This window comes from Monodelphis domestica, chromosome 2, assembly GCF_027887165.1.
Source record: "Monodelphis domestica isolate mMonDom1 chromosome 2, mMonDom1.pri, whole genome shotgun sequence".
NCBI lineage: Eukaryota > Metazoa > Chordata > Mammalia > Didelphimorphia > Didelphidae > Monodelphis > Monodelphis domestica.
The window spans coordinates 326,793,635-326,815,672 of NC_077228.1; the positions used below are offsets into that span (position 1 = coordinate 326,793,635).

General features: G+C 37.8%; 1 protein-coding gene across 5 annotated transcripts in view; it reads right to left on the bottom strand.

Annotated features, from left to right (window-relative positions):
* COL12A1 (collagen type XII alpha 1 chain) overlaps positions 1-19,191 on the bottom strand; it is a 141,095-nt gene extending 121,904 nt beyond the window's left edge. The window contains exons 1-5 of one of the 5 annotated variants that reach the window (XM_007484206.3): positions 18,432-18,856; positions 15,149-15,257; positions 4,950-5,066; positions 2,367-2,510; positions 855-914 (exon numbers count right to left, since the gene is read on the bottom strand). In XM_007484206.3, coding sequence (XP_007484268.2) covers positions 855-914; positions 2,367-2,510; positions 4,950-5,066; positions 15,149-15,221 — 394 coding nt within the window. In that variant the 5' untranslated portion in view covers positions 15,222-15,257; positions 18,432-18,856. Of the gene's footprint in view, positions 1-854; positions 915-2,366; positions 2,511-4,949; positions 5,067-15,148; positions 15,258-16,840; positions 17,017-18,431 lie in introns of those variants that run through there. The other 4 variants (XM_007484203.3, XM_056818506.1, XM_007484207.3 and 1 more) reach the window with 4 other exon arrangements.
* Between the last annotated feature and the right edge of the window lie 2,847 nt (positions 19,192-22,038).

Consider the following 22,038-nt stretch of genomic DNA (forward strand, 5'->3'; position numbering starts at 1 on the left):
CAATAAGTCACAGAGCACGATAAGACACAAAGTGGCTTATGATGCCAAAGATTGAACTGAAATAAAATTGTTTTCATTTGATAACAAATGCACCAACTTCAGAGAAACATCTTACAAAGAGACTGGCATAAGCCAAATCTGCAGTACAGAAGGGCTTTAAAACAGTAATGCTGGAAAAGTCAGAAGAGTTTGATCCATGCATATATTTGAAAGGAAAGACATTTTGCTTTAATCTAAAAGGCAAAAGCTGCTCCACCTTCTAAAGAGTAGCATCCCCATGCTATATTCTCTTTCCTAGTCCTTGCAAACTCATTTCTTCATAAATAGATCTTAATTTTAAGTTTAAAAACTCTCCAGAATTTTACATGAGTTTTTTCAAGTTGCCTTATCTTTGAGAAAACAATCAGGTTCATCTAAGGATTTTAGTTTTTCATGTACTATTACCATCCAAAAGATGAATTTAATATATAATGCCAAGTATACTCTGAATTGTACAGTGGCATTTCACTACCACTAGTGAACACAGCTTAAAATCTGTCTGCTGATATTAAAAGAACTAATGCTGATATAAGATAATTCAGTATCAAAGCAAGCCACATATGGAGGGGGAGCTTTATTATTCAAATAGGGGTAAAAAAAGAAGGAAGGGAGAGAAAAAGTGAGAACTCAAATGCAGTAATGGGTTGATTAAAGGTTCTTAACTAATGATACCAAGTTATTTCATGCTAATTGAATGTTTTAGATTATGGAAAAGATGCACAATACTAAATGTATTAGAAGAAATGGGAAACGTCCAGACAACCTTGTTTTATTATTGATACAAAGTCAAGCAAAAGGATAAGGCAACAACTCACTTTGTATCTCAGTTTGTCCAGGTTTCTTCTCCTTTGGATCTACTGGACCACCTGTTTGAACTGAAGCAGAGTATACCAAGAAAAGCACAATTACCAAAAGGGCAACAGACTCAAGTTAACAAAGACTTCATGTAGCTACTGGTTATGAAACATCAGAGAATAATCTCCAATTTAAGGTCTCTGTCTAGATAATAAGTACTAAGTGGACTAAACTTTTAAATAATAATGGTAGTTTTATCATGCATTCTGAATATAAATTATGAATTAATCATTTATACATACACATGTGTTTATATCCCTAATATGTTGAAACATACCAGCACTGAGCTATCTAACTACCTGGGTATACTGTACACTAGAGATCAAATTCAGGGCTCCTTGCCACCACAAAACTCCTGAATGTGGAACAAGATTAAAGTGTAACTGGGAAATGTTTAACAAGATGAATCAAAATGTAATACAAAATAAATAATGTTAATTTGTAGTTTTCTAAGTCAATGTGTGATTGTAAGGATCTTCTTTGAGTTTGAAACCACTATACTATACTACCTAACCAAGCAGTCCCTTTAGAGCATGGAGAGACCAAGACAGTTCAAAATTAACCAGGTTTTTTACTTACCATATGGGATTTTATAGAATGTTATTCAAAACTTTTAAAGACCCAACATAACACTGGAAGCACATGTATTTCCATTCAACATTTAAAGCTTATAGAAGATAACCAAAGCTCAGTTTGTTAAGTATTAATTCCTCATGGAGTTCTAGACTGAATGTGAAATTACAAAGACAACAGAGAGCAGGCATGGTCATACAAGGAAATCAGTCCTTGTGGGCTGCTTCCTTTTACAGTCCTCATGTAAACCATTACTTCCCAAATATATTCTGAATTGTACAGATACTGAAGAATTTTAATAAAGGAGGCCCTTTCTAAAATTTCCACTTGGGAACCTAGAACTTCTAACTCTGCTACTGACTAAGAAACATAGTCTTTATTTCTTGATTCATTCTATTAATTATTGTTCTCTGTTTAGTGGTGTATCTCTCTACCCCCAAAGTCCCATGTCCAAATGGCTACCATTTTGGGGAACTTGTCCAACCACAAACTCAAGGAAAAATACCTATCATTTTTCTTTCTCTGTGTAATTTTGTCCAAGCAATCTGTGAAATAAACATAGTTCTCATGCTGTATACTCACTAGAAGATTCATATTTGATTGCTAAAGGGAATTTTTCTTATTGGTTACTATTGTTGTAACATGAAATTTATAACCCTGGCATATTCATGAACCTAAATTGCTATAGATGAGAGATAATTAGCTACTCTAAAAGGTCTTCATGCTGAAAGAAAAAAAATTCCCTATTCATTAATGCAGTAGGGAAAAGGTAACACTGATTGCCATTAATTCTTTCATCACTGTAATTATAAGAAGAAAAATAAAAAGCTAGATAGTTCTATCAGGAAAAAAAAGAGAAAAAATACAGGAAAAAAAACAATGTTATTACAAGTACTTACTTGTCAGTTGGCCTATAACTGGTACACTTTCTTCAACTTCATCATATGAAGTTATTGTCACAACATACTCTATCTCAGGTATAAGATCTGACAACAAAGTTTCGGTGTTACTAGCAGAAAGGGTAAATTCTTTTGTAGGCCCATCTGGAAAAAAAAATTCCAACATCCAAAGTATTAACAGAAAAATAAAATCTTTTGTTAAATGCAAACAAAAGATGAAATGTATAATTGAAAAATATTTCAGGCATCCAACATGTCTTCTGTTTGTCCTTCAAAATGAAAACTTCTAATCACATGAAGACATCCAATATAGTTACTTATTTTTGGTATATTCATATTCAACACATAGAAACTTGTGCATTACAATATAATAAAAGGTCCGGTTGGAGCAACATACCTCTCCTTTGTAGGAGAAGAGGAAGAAAGAGAGAGTGATGAGAAACAACAAGGCATTGTAGATAGAAAATTGGACTTGGAATCAATAAGACCTGGGTTCAGTTCCTTTATTAAACACTTACTATGTCACATAGCCTTTCTGTGCTTCATCTGTCAAATGAGAGTTGAACAAGACAATATCTAATATCTCATCCAGGTATAAATTTATGGTCCTATAATTTTATTAATATAAGGAGTTTGCAATGAAGAAACACTCTCTACAAATGCAGATAGGCAATATCTATGCAACTTATAATTTTTTGATAACTACCTAGAGCATTAAGGGATTACACAAATGACTTACCCTGGATCACATAGCCAATATATGTCAGAGGCGGGATTCAATCCCAGGTTATCCTGCCTCTATGGCCAGATCTCCACTATATCACAAATCTTTTGGCATTTAAAACCACTTTTAAACATTGGTGTTTACAAAATAATTTTTACGTTAGGTATCAGATCAAGCGGAAAGAACTAATTTCAAAATTGAGTGATATAACAAAGGAAAATAAGGAAAATGAAAAACACAGGCCACATTCAGCCTTCAAAAGGCAAAATTCTTCCATAAAAAGCAATTGATTCTCCTCATCTCTAAGTGTTGATATAAAATCTCTCCTTTACATATGCTTGTGAGTTCCTTGTAGTTTGTTTGGTAAACTTCAGTATAATATCAAAGTATCAAAAGATCCATTTTAAAGTACTTTATTGCATTATATCAACTATTTCACTTCATGTTTTCTCTAAGGAACAGAGAAAACTAAGGTTCCAAGAACCTACCATCTAGAGCCAGAATATGTCAGCACACTATGTCAACTGTTTCCAACATCCTCTGGAAACCAAAACATCCCCTGACCAATGAAAGCTATGATTGGGTATGAATGAAATGGAAAACTATATCTGCAGTTTTGTGATTGGGTTTCTGAGAGGGGATGAGGAAAGAATCTGATATAGAATAGAAGTAAAACAAAAAGGACAGAAAAGATACTTCACTTCCTTTAAAGTTCATAGATCTGATAAGAAGAAATGCTTTCTAAATTCCCTAATAAAATATTATTTTAAGCTCTTGGAATTTCCAAGACCACAAAAATATACAAACACAGTTTATGTGATAAGTTCTTTTTGATCCCACTGTTTACCACACTCAGTCAAGTCATCAACATCCCTACCAGTCAGTCAATATCAATGGAAGCACACGTTTTTCCAATTGCATTCTTTTCTCCCAACTGCATTTTGGATTAAAAAAAACTGAACAACTAAGAATGATTTCTGTACTTGAGTGGTGCAATTAACCCAAAAACAATTTTTTAAAAATAACCAAGAAAAAAGGGCATTTTTTTTCAAAGAATCACAGTATAGCACACATCATGGCCATTGCATTGCCTCCAATCATGGATACACCTAAATCACCCTAAAGAGACAACTCATTCCTCTGTTTTTATACCTTATTAGTAAATGTAAACATTACCTAATTATGTTTCCTAGATGCTAGAGGCACAGGGTATTGCAACTCAAGTTTCTTTTTTTCTTAGCAAAACTTTCGGTTTTAAAAAGCACTTTACATGGGTTGTCTCATTTAATCTTCATGCCAACTGTGTTATTATTATCCCCATTTTACAGATGAAGAAAGCAAGTCAATTTAAGGTACTTCCTTAGGGACCTAGGGTTAAGTGTCTGAACCAGGACTCAAACCTAGCCCTTTCTGATTCCAAGTCCAGTATTCTATCCATTGTACCATTGCCTCTACAACTCAAATTTCATTGCTTTAGCCTTTAAACTGTTAAAGGTTTAGGTAATAATGTCCAAAAGTTTGCATATTTAAAAAGTCATTAAAGGCTACTTTCACTGCTCCAATATGATAGCATCAACATTTACAAAGTCATTTTCCAGTAGGGCAAGCTTTAGATAGGCTGTGTTAAAAAAAAAATTAAGACTACAAGGTCATTGAATGTTAGAACTCCAAATACTGAAAGAGAAATAAGAACTGAGTGTTAGCTATTTCTAGTTCTACCATTTAACCAATTTACTTAGCTTTTCTGAACTTTAGTTTCTAAATCTGAAAAAGATAATGTGATAGTTGGGTTAGATGATCTCTAAAGTCCTTTGTACTCTGAGATTTTATGATCTATTTTTATTATCCATGCAACTTACCAGTTGTAGGATCCACTGTTACTCTGTAACCCACTATGGGATCAATCGGTTTTGCCCATGACATGTGAACAGTATTTTCATCTATAATTTTAAAATTCAAGTCTGAAGGTGGTTCAACTGGAAAAGAAATTGGGTATTAGTTACTTTTGAATGCAAGAAAATTGGGATTTTAATGAAAATTAAGATGAGCAAAGCTTACTAAGATTGTCTTTGCATAAATTTGTTTCCAACAAATATAAACATATTGTTGGAAAAGAATAAAATAAAAGCTGACAAAATATGACAAAACATCAGAGAGTATACATATCACAGAAGACAGCACAGAACATGTGTTTCTTGAGTTGCTAAGTCATTCAAGAATGACCAGCAAGTTCAAGCATGATGGAAAACGTAATTGGATACATGTACAATGAAGTCACAGATAATAACCACATAGGCAAACATTTCACATAACAATTAAGGGACTTTTGATACATGCTGGGTGCAATTGGAACAAGCATGCCAAATCACAACCTGCTTACAATCCTAGAAGATAATTTAAAATACTAACACAATACTCTCCTTCTGAAGGGCATAAAGTAATTGATTATCTTTTTAAATTGCTTCTCTGCATTATGATGTTCTTATTGTTTGTGTTTCAAGAAATTCGAAACTATGGCAGAGATAAAGGAATTAATTTTGTTAATACAGAAGAATCTTGGGAATTACCAAATATCTGTTCAGTAATGCTACATTTCATATGGAAATATGTATTTGAAATGTATAGGAATGCTCATTTCTTTGCATAGTTTGTGATTCCAAAATAAAGGATTTCCAATTTTATCATAATTTATAATCATGTCAACATTATGATACAAACATTCATAACACAAATATTCTACCAGTTTACACCAACTTTCAGTATGATTTCCAAGGTGTAAACTAACACTATTATTTCCACTTTGCAGCAGGTGTACCCCATACTAGAAGTGGCATTTTAGCTTAAAATGCCAGTATGGACCTTTACAAAACATTGGTTAATCATGAAAAGACAACATCAATGTATATTTATGGACATTTATTTACAGAATTTAAAGAAAACAGTAAAGAAGTCATCAGTGATCTGAACAAATGATTGCAAATTAAAAAAGAAAAAAACTTGTAGGAGTTGATGACAGAAATAATCAAAAAGTACAGAAAAGTACATACATCATTTTGCAGCATCATGCATGTGTAAATGAAATGTTGACTTGTTTTTAGTGTCCTACAATGAACAAAAGCCTCCATGTACAATGGTCATTAGACAAAGACGTTCCAGAAATATTTTATAATGATATTCTCTCTAAAATGTTCATGCCTCATCATGCAGCATTTTACTGACTCACTGTCAGTGCATGGTAAGTATATTAAATCTGACTCTTTGAACATGTCCTCAAAGTAAAGTGGATTGCAGCCATACTCTCCTGCAATGCTCCAGTCTGACTGAAAGCCTCACATTCCTTGTGAGTGAAATTTTGTTTTTATCTGTTTCATGGAAGATGATCATCTTTTTAGATGTATATAGAGGTCAATTGAAATACAGTAGTAGTTTTAAGACATGTCATATAATTTAATTGTTGTTAGGTTTTATGCAATATTAATAACATGGCTTAATGAAATAGAACGAATTAAGCAGACACTTGCTTTAATGAATTCTCACTTCCAACTCCAGGATAATATGACTTTTATATTGATTTGGATATACTAATGCTGGAATGAATGTTATTTTTCCTACTATCCATACACAGGCAGTGAGATTAGACTATTAATCTACATGCAAAGTTTAATAATTCAACCTTAAATTTATTGTAATGAAATTGCTAAAAACAAAATAGCAGGTCATCATTTAGTTTTTGTGCATGCAACAGATGTTAATAATAAAGTATACACACATTAAGAATATCATTATAAAATATTGTTCCAATAGCAATGGCTCAGGACAAATTTAATGCAAAGGCAGACACAACTGGCCTGAGCATGCTTTGAAAAAAATCAGTACATGGAAAAACAGTACCACCAACCTTGGAAGAAAATTGACCTGATGCAGCAGAGACATTAGGGTAAAAGTGCTGAAGGGCAGCAGCCCAACTTGATATCCAAATGGCCGGATTCCAGATCAACTTGAAAAAAAAAATGACTGCAGGGAAAAGTCTTTAACATTTCAAAGGTTTAAGATGTTCCTAAAAACTCAGATGTGGTAGTCCACAATTAAAAGTCTGAGACAAGACTGATGGACACAGTGAATCCATTTTTCTGCCAAGACCTCTTTATGAATTAACAATCATCTAGACCTGAGATTGGTTAGATATTGTCATCACCTTATGTTTCAGGTTTAAAAAATGGCATGTGAGCATGACAAGTGAACTTGAGGAAGAATAAAAGTTTTCATTTTACATTATGAAACTCTCTAGTGATGCACCATAAGAACATAAGAATATGATTGCTACCATTTCATCTTCTCTAAAAGAGTAATTGGTATAGGGACTAGACTCAATAGATAGAGAGCACTCTGCCAGTGCAACTTGGCACTTTTTCTGCCATTTATGGGCTTAGAGTGTTGCCTAGACCACTGAAAAGATTAAAGGATTTGCTCAAGATTATGCAGGCAACCTAAATCTTTTGGTTTCCCATTCCTATTCCCTATCTACTATACCACACTGACTTTCACAAGAAGACAGAAAAACTTTGTCAAGGCTAGAACAATTCCAAGAAATATTGACTATCTAATCTACAAGGCCCCTTTAATTCTCTCTATATACTACTTTACATTAAAAGATTCAGAGTTATAGAATGAAAGGGGAGGACCACAGGAAATTGACAGAAACTGGATATAGGCTTAGTGATTTAGATAAGAATTAATGAACATAAATTCTAAAATATCATTTTAAAACTACTAGATATTTCTCTCAGTGATTAATTATTCTACTATAGAACACATTCTGACATAATATTGATATAAGACTCTATACAATAATTATCTAAAGTACCTGAGATTTCTTGGATATGTGTATGTGTAATGTGAATTCAGAGCTTTACACTATTATTAACAGCAAATTAAGTAGCCAAAAGATTTTAAAACAATTGAACTAGTTGTGACTTTGTTGATTAATTATTAGGGAGTTGCATAGCGGTTAGTGGTTTGCTCAGGTTTAAACAACCAGTTAGTTGTGTCAGAGACTGGATTCAAAGTCACACATTTCCAATTCTCAGCCCAAAATCTTATCCACAAAGGCACACTGACTTTGTTCAAAAATACTTTATTCAAAATTGTGGTATATAGTGGTGATGGAATACTATTGTGCTGTAAGTAATGATGAATTGGAGGATTTCTACATGAAGTGGAAGAACCTCCATGAACTGATGCAGAGTGAAATGAGCAGAACCAAGAGAACATTGTACACAGAAGGTGAACTGTTGTAGAATGATCCAATGTAACAGACTTTACTACTAGCAGCAATGCAATGATCCAGGACAATCCCAAGGGATTTATGAGAAAGAATGCTATCTACATCAAGAGAAAGAACTGTGGGAGTAGAAACACAGAATAAAAACATATGACTTATCACTTGTTTATGTGGATATATGATTTGGGGTTTGGGTTTTAAAAGATTTCTCTATTGCAAAAATGAATAAGATGGAAATAGGTATCAAGTTTGTATAATCCAATGGAATTGCTTGTCAGTTCTGGAAGGAGTGAGGGAAGAGGGGAGGGTAATTAATCATGTAAACATGGAGGAATATTTTTAAAATTTAAAATTAAAAAATACTTTATTCAAATAACTTTAAAATCAACATTTTTCATAGTTATACATATTATTGTTTTAAAATATTAAAACATGTTTTCAGTCATGTTATGTGTTGCTTCAGGAAATGCAAATATGAGTTTCTATTTGAATTTGCATTTCTTATATAACCAACTCAAGAAATCAGAATAGAAATATTTAGCCAAAAGAAAAAAAGCATAAATATTTCTTCCATCTTGGCCATCATAAAAATCAAAGGAATCTAAAATCTATAGGAAGGGGGCAGCTAGGTGACTCAGTGGATTAAGACCCAGGTCTACAGACTAGAAGTCCTGGGTATGGCCTCAGACACTTCCTACCTTTGTGACCCTGAGCAAGTCACTTAACCTCCATGTCTTAGCCTTTACCATTCTTCTGCCTTGGAACCAATACACAATATTGATTCTAAGATAGAAGATAAAGGGGTTTTTTAATGTAGAAAAAGATGTCCAACATACCAGTTGTACACAAGATCAATCAAGACATTAAAGGAGGAAAAAGAGAATTCCTAATTTAATGCTAGAAACATTATGGTTATGTTAACAAACTAAAAAGAGGGTGAAGGGTTGAGAAATGCTGAAATACTGCTTTAATATTACTATTGTATGAGAAATCTTTTTGTCATTCATTTCTTTGGAAACTTGTTTTCATTTCCATGGTAACAAAACTGAAAGGGGCATTATCTTAACAATAAAAATCTTTCCAGTCCATTATTCACACTAAGGGGAAATCCTTATTTTCATTGCAGCATGTTCCTGAAGATATAGAACATGTATAAGTATTTTCAATTATTAAACTGTAAGAATTATATCAAATAGATACTAATTTAATGTATAAGTCCTATTTTCCATTCAAGTCTATGAAAGATTTAACTAATAAATATATTGAGACTAGGAACATAAGGCAGCAAAATAATTAATTGAAAATTGAAAACATTCTGCCAACAAACCAGTTTCTTATATGATATAAATCAGTATAACTTTTTTTTCACTTCATTGTTAAATAGACCATATTTCAAATTTAATCTAGAAGGTTGCATCATGTGACAAAAAGAACAATAGATTGTAGGACAAGACACCTATGATCTGATACTACTGGTTCTTCCAAGCACTAGCTTGTATGACTTTGGGCCAATTTCTTAGCCTGAGTCTTGGTGTTCTAATATGTAAAATGTATGTAAAAAAATAAAAAATATATGTAAAATAAAGATGTTCTCTGAGATATCTTCCAACTCTAAATTTTGATATTTGAGACTAAATAGGCAATGGCTTAAATAAAATTTGTATCAGCTTTGGTTTTCCTAAATAATTGATCATTAAACATGGACATTAAGAAGCTATTTCATCTAGATATTTCCTCAATAAATCTTTCAATAAACATATACTGGGTTCCAATTATGTGCCAGACATTATGCTAGGTTCTGAGGCTACAAAGATAAGAATGAAATGTCTTTGTACTAAAGGAGTTTACACTATATGGAGAAGGGGTGAGGGGAGGAAATAATATAATTATAACATGCACATGGAAGTATTATAAAATGTATAAAAATTAAATTCAAAGTCATAGTGGTGGAAGAGATGAAGCACTATCAGCTAGAGGATATCAGGACAGACACATGAAATAAGAGTGACTTTGAGTTGTTCATTAAAGGAAAGGATGGATTTCACAAGGTAAAAATGAGGTAAGGAAGAAGTCCAGACATGGCTGAGAATTTGAATAAAAGATGGTGACATCATATGAAATTTCATATGTGAGGAACAGAAAGGAGGCTAGTTTGGTTGAATTGTAGTTTACAGGAAAGGATAATCTATTAGAAGGCAAGAAAGGTGGGTTGGAGCCAGGTTGTAAGTAGCTTTAAATGCCATACAGAGGTATATGTATTTGATCTAAGGAGCAAGAAAGAACCACTTTAGTTTGGTGAGCAGGAGAATGGTTCAGTCCACCCTGTACTGTAAGAGAGAAATGCCTTCTACTTTGTTCAGGCATATATTAGAAGATATTGGCAAGAGTCACACAAAACAGACAGTCATAAATTGAAATCTGTATTATTGGATGGAATGTTGACAAGAACAAAGTAAATGAATTATCTAAGAAGAATATTATAAACTAGGAATTATTAAGATAACATTCCTTACAATGATATTTAGTTGATCTTAACTTCTACTTCAATTTAGTTCTTCTGGAGGCATCAATCAGCTAGGAAATAATATCCTCAGAAAAGATTGACTAATGGTCTTTCAAAATTTCTATCTAAATAGGAAAACATTTACTATAAAAGGCAAAAGTTATTCTGTCTGGTTTAGAGACAAAATTGTCATAAAGTTAACATGATAATGTGCATGAAGCAACTGAGATGCAAGTAGTCAATTAAAATTAAAAGTAATAAACCACCCCAAATTTTCATTTCTGTAAGATGCTAGAAATTTAAAATGTCTCCGAGAAGACTGTGGGAGGAAAGGAGAAACAACTACAGAAATGAGAAAATGGAGCAGATAAGAAAAGATAAATTATGAACTATGACAAAGGTAAAAAAAAGGTAAAAAATTATTATGAAACTAAAGCATACCCATAGAGTAGACATGGATGGGATAGATGGAGAACGGATAGAAGCAAGTATGACTGAATGTAATAAGAGGATAAGACTCACTATAGATATTTTAGTCCCAAGATTATGGTAGCATAGTAGAATATGTGAGTAAATATACATCTAAAATTTAAGTCCATCAGTCATTAAGGACTTACTGTATGCCAGACCCTCTGCTAAGATTTATGATACAAAGTAAAAGCAAAAAAAAAAAAGTACCTGGTTATATGAGCTTCTGTTCTAATGGAAAGCTGTCAGTTAAAACATTATGAAAGATGCCAGTCCTCTCCACTGTCTGAGAAATGTTCCTGGCCAAGAACCTTGGAGCATCCTATTACTTTTGAGCTATCTAAGGGTACAACTATGATTGTTGTTATTGTTCAGGCATATCTGACTCTTCGTGATCTTATTTGTTTTTTGGTTGTTGTTTTTTAGCAAAGATAGTTGAGTGCTTTGCCATTTCCTTCTCAGGCTTATTTTACAAATGAAGAAACTAATACAAACAGGGTTTTAAATGACTTGCCCAAGGTCATACAACTAATAAGTGTCTGAAGCCAGATTTCAACTCAGGAAGATGAGCCTTCCTGATTCCACACCCAGCACTATCCACTTCTCTTCCTAGCTGCCCCTTACAGCTATTATAGAAGGCCCCAAAATGAAGAATGACAATGCATATAAACTCTTTCACTATTAGAGACAGTTCATATGAAGAGAATTTTGAATAAAATTAGTGGATAAGAGAATATCATTTTCAGTTGCTCTTTACAGATTATCCATCTTCTAATCCAATTCTCATTATGCTGTTTACATCATGCCTCATCTATTATCCTAAGAATTCTCAAAAATATTTTTAATACTCAAAGAACACTTATTGGACTGATCGATTAGTTACTTTAATGAACTATGTAAAAATATTTTAAGAGGGATTCCAAGAACAAGGAGTGAACCCCACTGCAAGTTTTCTCTCATTCTATTCATTCATACTTGCTTTCATCTATTCCTTACCGTTCTTTCTGTTGTCATGACAACTTCAATTAAAGACTTATTCAAAAAGACTACTGTGCAAATTTTGACAGTCATCTGAATTCACTAAAATATTCACAAAATATGATCTAATGGATTTACATGACTTTTCTGAAAACTTTTTAAAAGTTAGAAAAAATAAATCAGATTTCACAATTGTTTCTTTTGTATACAAGACTTTGAAATAGGAAACATTAAAGACTAATAAAGATTTTCAGAACCACATAACTGTCATGGAGATCTAAAGTGCACTAAAGAGTTTTAATTTGCCATAAACTCTAACCTAAGAAAATTCTAACAGACACCCCAGTACTGTTCCAATATCTAACAGGGGTCCTCTTCATTATGGAAAAATATTTTCTTAAAGAAAAAAAACACAGATTTATCTTAGAGGTATGTAGAAAATCATCTATTCTATTGCTTCACAGATGAATGGGAAACTGAGGCCTAGATAGATCGTTTCTTACCCAAAGGCCTGTAAGTAGTAAATGGAAGAATGTCCAGTTGATCCTAGATCAGGTGGATGATCTAAGTTCATTAAGTTCTTCTCTACACTTTCAGAATACTTTCCAAGTAAGGGAATCATAAATTGCTCAAATATCATTTGGCTCTGAACTATGCAGAATTCTATTAAACAATACTTACCTAAGTTGCAAAGGTGTTGCAAGCCCTTGCCTTTGGCTATTATAAAACAATGCTATGTGCTATTAGTTGGCTTTCCCTTTTATTTGTTTAGCTTGAGAATTTTAGGTAGGTAGCAAAAACAATAAACTTTCATTCAGTACTTTCTAAAACAACTTGTTTTAACCCCTCTTCTCTGTTACTTTCAAGTCACAAAATCAGAAATAAAGTTTCTCCTTAATTCATAAAACAATTCCCTATAGATACAACAATAACGTCAAATGTATATTCCTTATGTTGAATCCACCATTTCCTTTGCATTACCTAGGTGGTCTATACAGAAAAGTAGACATAAAATCATAGACCTGGAAGAGACCCAAGGGATTATCTAATCTGACCAAGTCCCCTCATTTTATAGCCCTAGTGAAATTCCAGTTTTACAATGAGGGGAGCACAGAGGATTGGAGAAGAGAGAATTAGATTGGACAATCAACCAAATAGAGATTTCTTTTTCTCTGAGTTAGTTGAATATTCTTTAGCCATGCTTTCTTGTGTAGGCATTGATTTTGCAGGTAGAAACACAAAATCAATGCAATTAAAAATGAGATCTAGATGATACCTTAAGGTCTCTTTTCAGTCTAAAATTCAAATAGCCTAGTTCTTCTGATAAACTCATTAAAGAAGGGAGAGGTTTTCACAGGACAAGACATCTTGACAAGTTCTTTCAGGCAGCAAGAAGTTACACCCCCCCCCCCCCAGATACCTCCTTTCTTGTGGTATCCAAAGACTGGAATTTACTCTTCAAGGTTGATCAAGTCCCTTTTACTTTTCCAAGAATTCAGGGAGAATGGGCAACCCCGAAGAGTAAATTTCGTGCGTGATCAAAACTTGTGTTTTGAGAATACTAGTGACTTCTCCGGCTCTTCCCTTCTCCGCTTGTCTTCCTCCTCACTCCACCCAACGAAGTTGGCTTCCAGGTGCAAATTTAGACACGGGGTGTACATGAAATTGAAGTAGAAAACCTGACGGGGGGAAAGAACTTGGGTTCTCATAGAGGGCAAGAACAGAAAGGGCTGCTTTTCCGAGAGCCAGTGCACCGTGGTTAATCAAATCAACCTGACAGCAGTCTTCTCCTCTCCCTTCAAGTAAAAAATGCCTGCATTCCCCATTGGAGAGATGGAGGAGAGAAATAGTAAGCTCTACTCCTTCATCTCTCTTTGGTTCAGAACCAATACAAGAGCCATCCCCTCGCGCTGAGACTGCAGCTGGAGGCGGATACTGACGTAAAGTGCCTGGTGCCCAGTGGCGGGCGGCTCTCTGCCTGGGCTAGAGAGAGGCTGGGCTATCCCAGAGCGCCCCAGGCTCCTCCCCCAGGCTGAGACTCAAGTGCTTCAAAGACAGGGAAGCCCTCGGGCACCACGGCTAGAGCGCTTCTCTGTAGGAATGGCTTCGAAAGACAACAGAGAGAACCCCAAGCTTGGCACTCCAATCCCTTCCACCCCCAATTTCCCCTGTGGTCTTTGCATCGGTGACTCACTCTCCTGGCCTGGCCAGTGAAGCCACTCAACTCTTAGCAAACACACAGACGCGCGGAGCCAGACTCTGTTGGAGTACTTTATTGTGTAATGTGACTGAGTTCGCTGCACTCAGCCAGGTAATTAACAGCCGCTCAAGAGCGGGTGCCAACGCTCTGGGACGCCGGGTTATTAATCTGAAACTTCGTGTTTGCACAGGCGCCTTCTCCTTGAGAGTTAGTTGGGAAGTCTGTCTGAGAAGCCAAGGGAAGGATACCAGCTTCAGTTGGGCTCCAGTGCAATGGATCCATTCCTTCTGAGGAGGCTGCAGTGGAAAGGTGGTGTGGACAGCACACCAGAAAGACACGAGCGAGCGAGAAACCCACAAAGGAGGATGCAAAGTGAAACAAGCAAGACAAAAGAAGTGTCTGGTCCTGGGCAGCAGAGAAATCGACAGACCTTAAGAAAGGAAAGGCATTTTCTCTTAAGGACAGAAGTCACAGTAGAAAAAGCAAACACACCGAAAACGGAGAGCAAGCAAAAAAAAAAAAAAGACTAGAACTGAGACCATTCTTTTTTTTTTTTCACCTTTTTTTCAAATTCTGCATCATCAGTTCAAGGGAAAAGGGGAAGACGCGCAACAAAGGGGTTCATTACCTTCCGCCTCTATCGAAGATAAGAGGAACGCTGCACATACAGCAGCAAATGCTGAATGTAGCCGAATCTTCATGATGGACTCTCTCCAATCACAACCACATGAATGGATCTGTGTTAAAGAAAGTGCAATGAGAAATGTCAATTCAGATGACCCCCAGTCCCCTTGGTTTGCTCCAGTGCTAAACACCTCTGTCTGCCCCCACTTTGCTCCTCACGGAGTCAGGTTAAAATTGCCGGACTTGGAAGTCAATTTAACACAAAAACAGGACTATTTGCCTGCATCAATCTAGCACTGTGATCTAATCCAGCAAATAAAGAATGCACTCATTGTGACCTAAGCAGTGGAAATCGAGTTCATCAGACAAGCGGTTAATCTTGCTACTGAGGGGATAGATAGTTCAAGTTAAAGCCCGTCCTGTTTTCCTGAAGATTCATTCTACTTATTAGCCCCGGGTTAAAGACCTTGGAAGATTGTGCATGACTTCATCCTGCAATGTGACGGCAAATTGAGAGGTCATTTTATCCCTCCGTCAACTAAATGTATCTTCCAGCTGGAATTCTATTCAGCTTCTATTTCCTAGTTTCTGAACTCCTTATTTAACTGTATTTTAGTGGTCTCAAGGTAGTTTGCAAAATGTAACTTTTAAAAAACTTCTCCCCATCCCCTTTGTTGTTGTGCTTGCAAAAATGCGGTTCTTTAAGGCCTGAAATAGATTATACAGAAGTATGTAAGGCAAAGTTTGAAACTTGACACATCCCTCCAGCCATGTTGTTTTCACATCTGATCATTCGTTTATACAAGCTGAGAGGAAAATAGCTCTAAAAAGAAGACAAAGCAATTGAAGAGGCAGTAATTCCCCTTGCCTGTTTTCAAGATATCTTTCCAAAATAAAATTTCTGTAATTCTATTTATCAACAGCAACTGGTTATGGTTAAGTCTTCATTTATAGTGAATGGATCCTTAACTAGCTATGGTCAAATTGGGGAAGTGCATACTCTAATTTGCCCCATCTTGGGAGGACAACTACACTGATTTTTAAGGGACATAAAATGAGGTCTACTTCAAATAAAAAATTCTCCAGAAATAGATTGGAATAGAAAAGTTCTGATAAAAATATAAAAACAGAGAAGACCATACAGTACATAAATTATTGAAAGGCCTAAAAGATAGTCCACATAGATAACTCAAGGGAACTCCAGCCCAGGAAATACTCAAGGGGGACCCTCTGAGTGTTTCCTACGGGAACAATGATTTTAGGGAACTCTAGTTTTGAATCCAAAAAGGGATCCAAAGATCAACCTATCTTTAATTAAGAAAATAAACTGATAAGATCTAACAATACCTTTTCAACTTATTGAAACATCCCATAAGAATGGCTCATTCTTTGGGAGGATTTTGTGGGTTGGTTTGTTGTAGAAGAGGAAGGCCAGGGTATCCTCCGCCCTCGATATAAATAGTGTTTTAAATACCTAACAAATAGACCAGATTCCCCGGGGCACCTTTTTTTTAAAAAACCAAGAAAGTAATAAAATATTTATCTTATTTAATGATACTGTCGTTTCCCATCTACCTCAGTATATGGAAAACCACAAAAAACAAACCAACCTAGCCTTTACTTCTCTTTCCACCTTCTCCCTCCACCCCACCCCCAATAATGTGGTTTTCAGTTGTTATAGTGCTCTTCAACTTACTTGGTTTCTGGGCTCGGAGCAAAACAACCAGCCGACAAGTGGGACTCCTAAAAACCATTATTCAGTTTGTAAAGTCTACAATTTTTGGAACCCTTGAAAATGTGACCATCGAATCTTTTTTCTTGGCCTATGTTGCCCCCTATTGGCCACTTTCTTCGAAGCACTCAATCATCCTGCCTGCGACATTTGAAGGCGCGTGCACACAATATATAGTCTGTAGTCCCTGCCCTCCTGACATTCAGTATACGTCTTTCCAAAAATAAAAACTTTCTTTTTATTTTAGCCAAAACATTTATTTGGCTGCCTAGCAACCCTTCATTCAGCATTTTTAAATAAAACGTCTCGAGTCGTCTAAACGAGATGGTCAACGTCTCAGCTTCGCTTTCATGAATGAAAATGGTTAGGAGTGGAGTCTGTTGGGGGACGGAAGAAGTGAGAGAGGGGGAAACAGAGGGAGGGAGATCTCTTTCCCGTCTTCCTTCCCTTCCCCCCCCCCCCCAAAAAAAAAAAAGTCAGGCAGCAAATTCTTTAACTCTGGCGTCAACTCGAATAACAGATCCAACTCCTTCAATGAGGAGATTCCCTCAAGCACATATACACTGCCTCACCTGCCCTTTTCTCCAGCAGATCCCAACTTGGAGCCTAGGGGAAGGGCTGGCTCCCAGAAAGATCTTATCTCCTTTCTCTTTCTGCCATCTCTAACTTCTGTTTCATCTATACTCAGAATAGCTGGCAGAAAGACTGAAGTGGAAGTCTCTTTAAAAGAGAGCTCATAGAACTGTGAGGTCCGCTCCTAAGAAAAAGCTAAGAAGGCACCAAAGACACATACCTTACACACTTTTCTCCAAAGCAACAGACATAGGAAAAAAGAGGAAATTCCTTCCTCCATACAATATGGAAAACAGAGATCCCTCTCCAGCTGAATACGTACCCTACGGTTGTACTGAATCCACAATCTAACTTTCTTTGGAAAATCAGATGGGGTTCATTCCTTAGTGATCTCCACACCATTTCTTGACCTGGAGCGATAAGCTGCAAATAACAGAGCTGCATCTCCAACGAATCCCTCTACTTTTAAAAACGATTTTCTCTCCACCACTGCCTTTTTCCAACCACACACAGGAATTCTCGGACCAGTTTCATAGCATAGTGATAAAATTAAATTTTTAAAAGACTGAGTTACAAATGCCAGAGCCGGACTCAGTCCACTCACCATTCTTAATTAGTCTGGAAAATCTTTCTCTCTGGATCTCTTTTTAATTAATTTAAAATGTGGTGGATAGTGATTAACACCCCTCCCCCCCAATCAAGCACACACTCACAAACACGACCAGAGTTCAGTTCTTGCAAAACCACCTATTGTCCTTTCCCTCATAAATTAGACAAAATTCCAATTCAATTCCTCGTACAGGAAGACATCCCCACAAATTCCTATAGGAGGTACCACACTCTCACCCTGAAGTTCAAAGGGGTGCGCTCCCTCTGGCCGTTTGTTTCACTCAGGAAATTGCACTAGAAGCGGGAACCGCGAATGGGAGAAGAAAATGGGGCTGGTGGGGAAAGGGCAAGAGAGGAGTGGAGACAAACAGACCTGTGTTGGTAGTAGTAAGAGTAGCAGAGTCTTCTACGCTGATGCACAGGAGGTGCTCTAGCTGGTGAGGGCTCTGTGAATAGCCCTGGCGCTTGAATGTGTGGAGAGCAGGCAGAAGCGGGAGACTGAGCTCCGGTGGCACCTGGTGGTGGAGCAGCTCCCCGCAGATACAGCAGTAGCGGAGACTGCGGAGCAAAAAGGAGGAGGCGGAGGAGTGTGAGGAGGAGGAGCGGCAGCCGCAGCTGGGAGGAGAAGGGACCGCTGCCCCGCGGTTTTTGGAGCTTCCAGAATGAGGGTCCGTCTGGGACGGCTTGCCGGCTCCAAGTGGGAAAAACCTCTCCCTGGTCTGCTACTTAATAGAGGGCTGTTCCCAACTCTCAGTTTACTCGGTTACGAAACGCCTGAGAAGGTGGACGGCTGCCACGGGCTGATATATGCTCCTCCAGCAGTGAAGGAGGTCTCCTTTTGGAAACTTGCGCATACTTTTCAACATTCCTTCGGCATGAGGTGGCGATCGCCGTAGTAGCAGTGCCCCGGCTGAGGGGAAGGGGGGGGGGGGGGGGCGGGTAGGGGGAGAAGGGGGACAGCAGCAGCCCGACGGGCCTGCCAAGGGGAGCTGTGCAATTCCTCCGCTTCCAGGGCCAGGCTGGGGAGCGGTGAGATCAGGTTTCCCTGGCCAAGAGGGTTTGTTTTATTTTTTTTTTTATCAAGAACAATGGAAAAACTCAATCAAACCCTATTTTCAAAACAGCAAGTATTCACCAAAAGAGTCTTGAATGTGTAGGACCCCCCCCCTTCACTTCCAGCCCCCTTTTTGTACTCCCCCTCTTTCTACTTAATCCCTCCCCCCTGTCCTGGGTGCATTTTAAGCCGATTTATAAGGTTTCCATTAACTAACTGTCTGTGCACGCAGAATGCCTTGTGTCTTTTTCAATCCCCCATCGGCAACTGGAAACCCTTCTCACCGCCACTGAGCGCGCAAGACTGAGAGTCTCGATAGCTTTCCCAGTCTTCTGTCGCCCTCTCACAAGCATTTTCACAAAGGTGGTTTGGTTCTGTACCAGGAAATTTGATTTGGAGAAAGAGGAAAACGAGGAGTTAGGGGAACCAAGAACAGGGGAATTCGCTGAGTAGGGGTCGCTTGTACACTACATTCTACGACTGCAAATAGAGGTCAAGTCTGAGTATAAACTTGAGTTCCATTTAAATATATCCTAGAGCTTCTTGCAAGGGAAAAAGGAACCAGATAGAAATTTCTTACACTGGAGAGGGCAGTGGAAAAGGCTGACACGTCTTCGACTCTTTCATTGTAGAGGGTCACTAGAAGAAACATGAACTACCCGCTAGGAAGGTAAGAAACAGAGTCCCTCAGAACATATGTTAGGACTATTTACTCATCTCTGAGTGAGGCTGGGACTCTACTTTTCAGCACCTCTTCCAAATCCCCTTTAGATATCCTTCCATCACAGTCACTTTTCTGGGTACCACGCGCATCTTAGAATTCGATTAGAATCCCATATGATTTAGAGACTCTAGACTGTATTTAATTTCATATTAATTTCACTTATCCCCAAGTTGTCTTGGATCTTGGAGCGGGTTCCACTAGAAGACTTAACTAACTTTGTCAGGTTTTCTCTTGACTTACAGAAAGAACTGTTTTAGTGTCAGAACGTTCCGGTGAGAATGACAAGCACTTCCAGCCATACACACGCGCAAGCACGCCCAGCCCATTGGAGGGGGGGGGGGGGGAAGGGAGGGAAGAGAGGAGGGAGGAGAAAAAAATGTGAATCTCCACCTCTGCACATTCCTGGAGCACCCACAGGCCATACAAAGTTGAGCCCAGATCATCGCACAAAGAGCCCCCACGCACACATTGCACAGCACTTCCCCCTCAACCTACACAAACTCCATTACTGTCACAAAACAAGAACTATCCTCGTTCCTCTACAACTTGATGCATACCAAAAGAGAACTCCCATCTTCTCCGGAACCCTTGCACGCTTACCAATAACACCTTAATCCTCCAAGTTTGGGCAGCTTCATTGCCACACTACACACACAGACAAACACACCACATCACATCACATCGCTGTTCCATTCCCCCCAGAAACATATGTTCTCTGATGAGGACCCTCTTCTTCCTCCACCCATTCCCCCTACTCCTCTCCACGTCTCCATAGCGGTTCACAGTAAATGACTGGTTATTCCCAAGCATGCAAGTGCGCATGAGAATGCCAGGACTCTCCACTGGAGCTCACTCCCGCAGCCTAAGCAGCCTCTTGCCGCCCCCGCACTCAGCAGAGCTGCTCCACTTGCAGCCAGTAGACGTCCTGGCTCACACCTCTGTTCCCTAACCGCTGCCTGGAAAGCAAGAGGAAGCCCCTCTGGGCACTGACACCACCTGTCTAGAAAGGGAAGACTGTTGCCAGGCAGGAGCAAACTGGCATTGTGTTTCACAACTTTGTCGTTGGCTTGCGGGGGTGGGGTGGGAGGTAGAGCTTTTCGGTTTTGCATTTTTTTTCTTTTTTTCTTTTAAACTTTCTACAGTTTGGCTGAAGAAAAGAAGTTCACACGTCTGTTTCAGGAGTCACACCCACGGCAAACCTGGGGAGCAACCACCCTCAGTAGCGAGCTAAGGGCACAAGGAAACCATCAACCAATTCTCCAAAGGAGACACACTCAGCTTCTTCTGGTGGCTGCAATTTTTCACTGGCGAAAGACAGCGCAAAGAACGTGTTCCAGAGACGCATTCCTTTCATCATATGCCTACGTAGGGCCAAGACAAGCATTAAAGGCACAAGCAAATACTTTCACCCTTGCGCGAAGCCTGCAGAAGGCCATCAGGAGAAACCAGAGATCAATGCCTTTGAAAAATATTGCTCTTCTGAAGCACTGTTGTTTCCACGGAGAAAACTCACTTTAAAACAGCCTTTAATGTCAAAGCAAAAGTCCAGGATTATCCAGTGTTCCCTAGAAAAACTAGGGTGCAATCTGTTTCCAAGGGCACACAGATATGAGTATTTGGGAATATGGGTGTATACAGGTCCAAGATATCAGATTCATGAATCCTGTCCATAGGAATACACATACACAAATTCTCATTTATCCTTAGGAGATTCCAGTGAGGGAATCGGTGGGCACAGTGTTTCATTGCCTTCCAATTTCCTTAAACTTTTGAAAATGTCCAAAACACAAATATCTGTTCCTGAATAACAAAGAGTACACACTGCTTACCCCCCCCCCAAAAAAAGGCGGCAATCCTACTACTTGCCGAGGGCTCACTCCTCATTTGGCTACCTCATTAGGTTTTTTTGCACTTAGAATCTACTTTCCTAAAATTTTAAACCTTTATCGATCACTTTGATCAGGCGATGGATTTTTCTTGCTCTTGTTTGGATCAGTCAGAAGAAGAAGGAAGGAAGGAAAGAAGGAAGGAAGGAAGGAAGGAAGGAAGGAAGGAAGGAAGGAAGGAAGGAAGGAAGGAAGGAAGGAAGGAAGGAAGGAAGGAAGGAAGGAAGGAAGGAAGGAAGGAAGGAAGGAAGGAAGGAAGGAAGGAAGGAAGGAGACGAGGGAGAGATATCTAGAGGCACGGGAAGCTGACATCAGA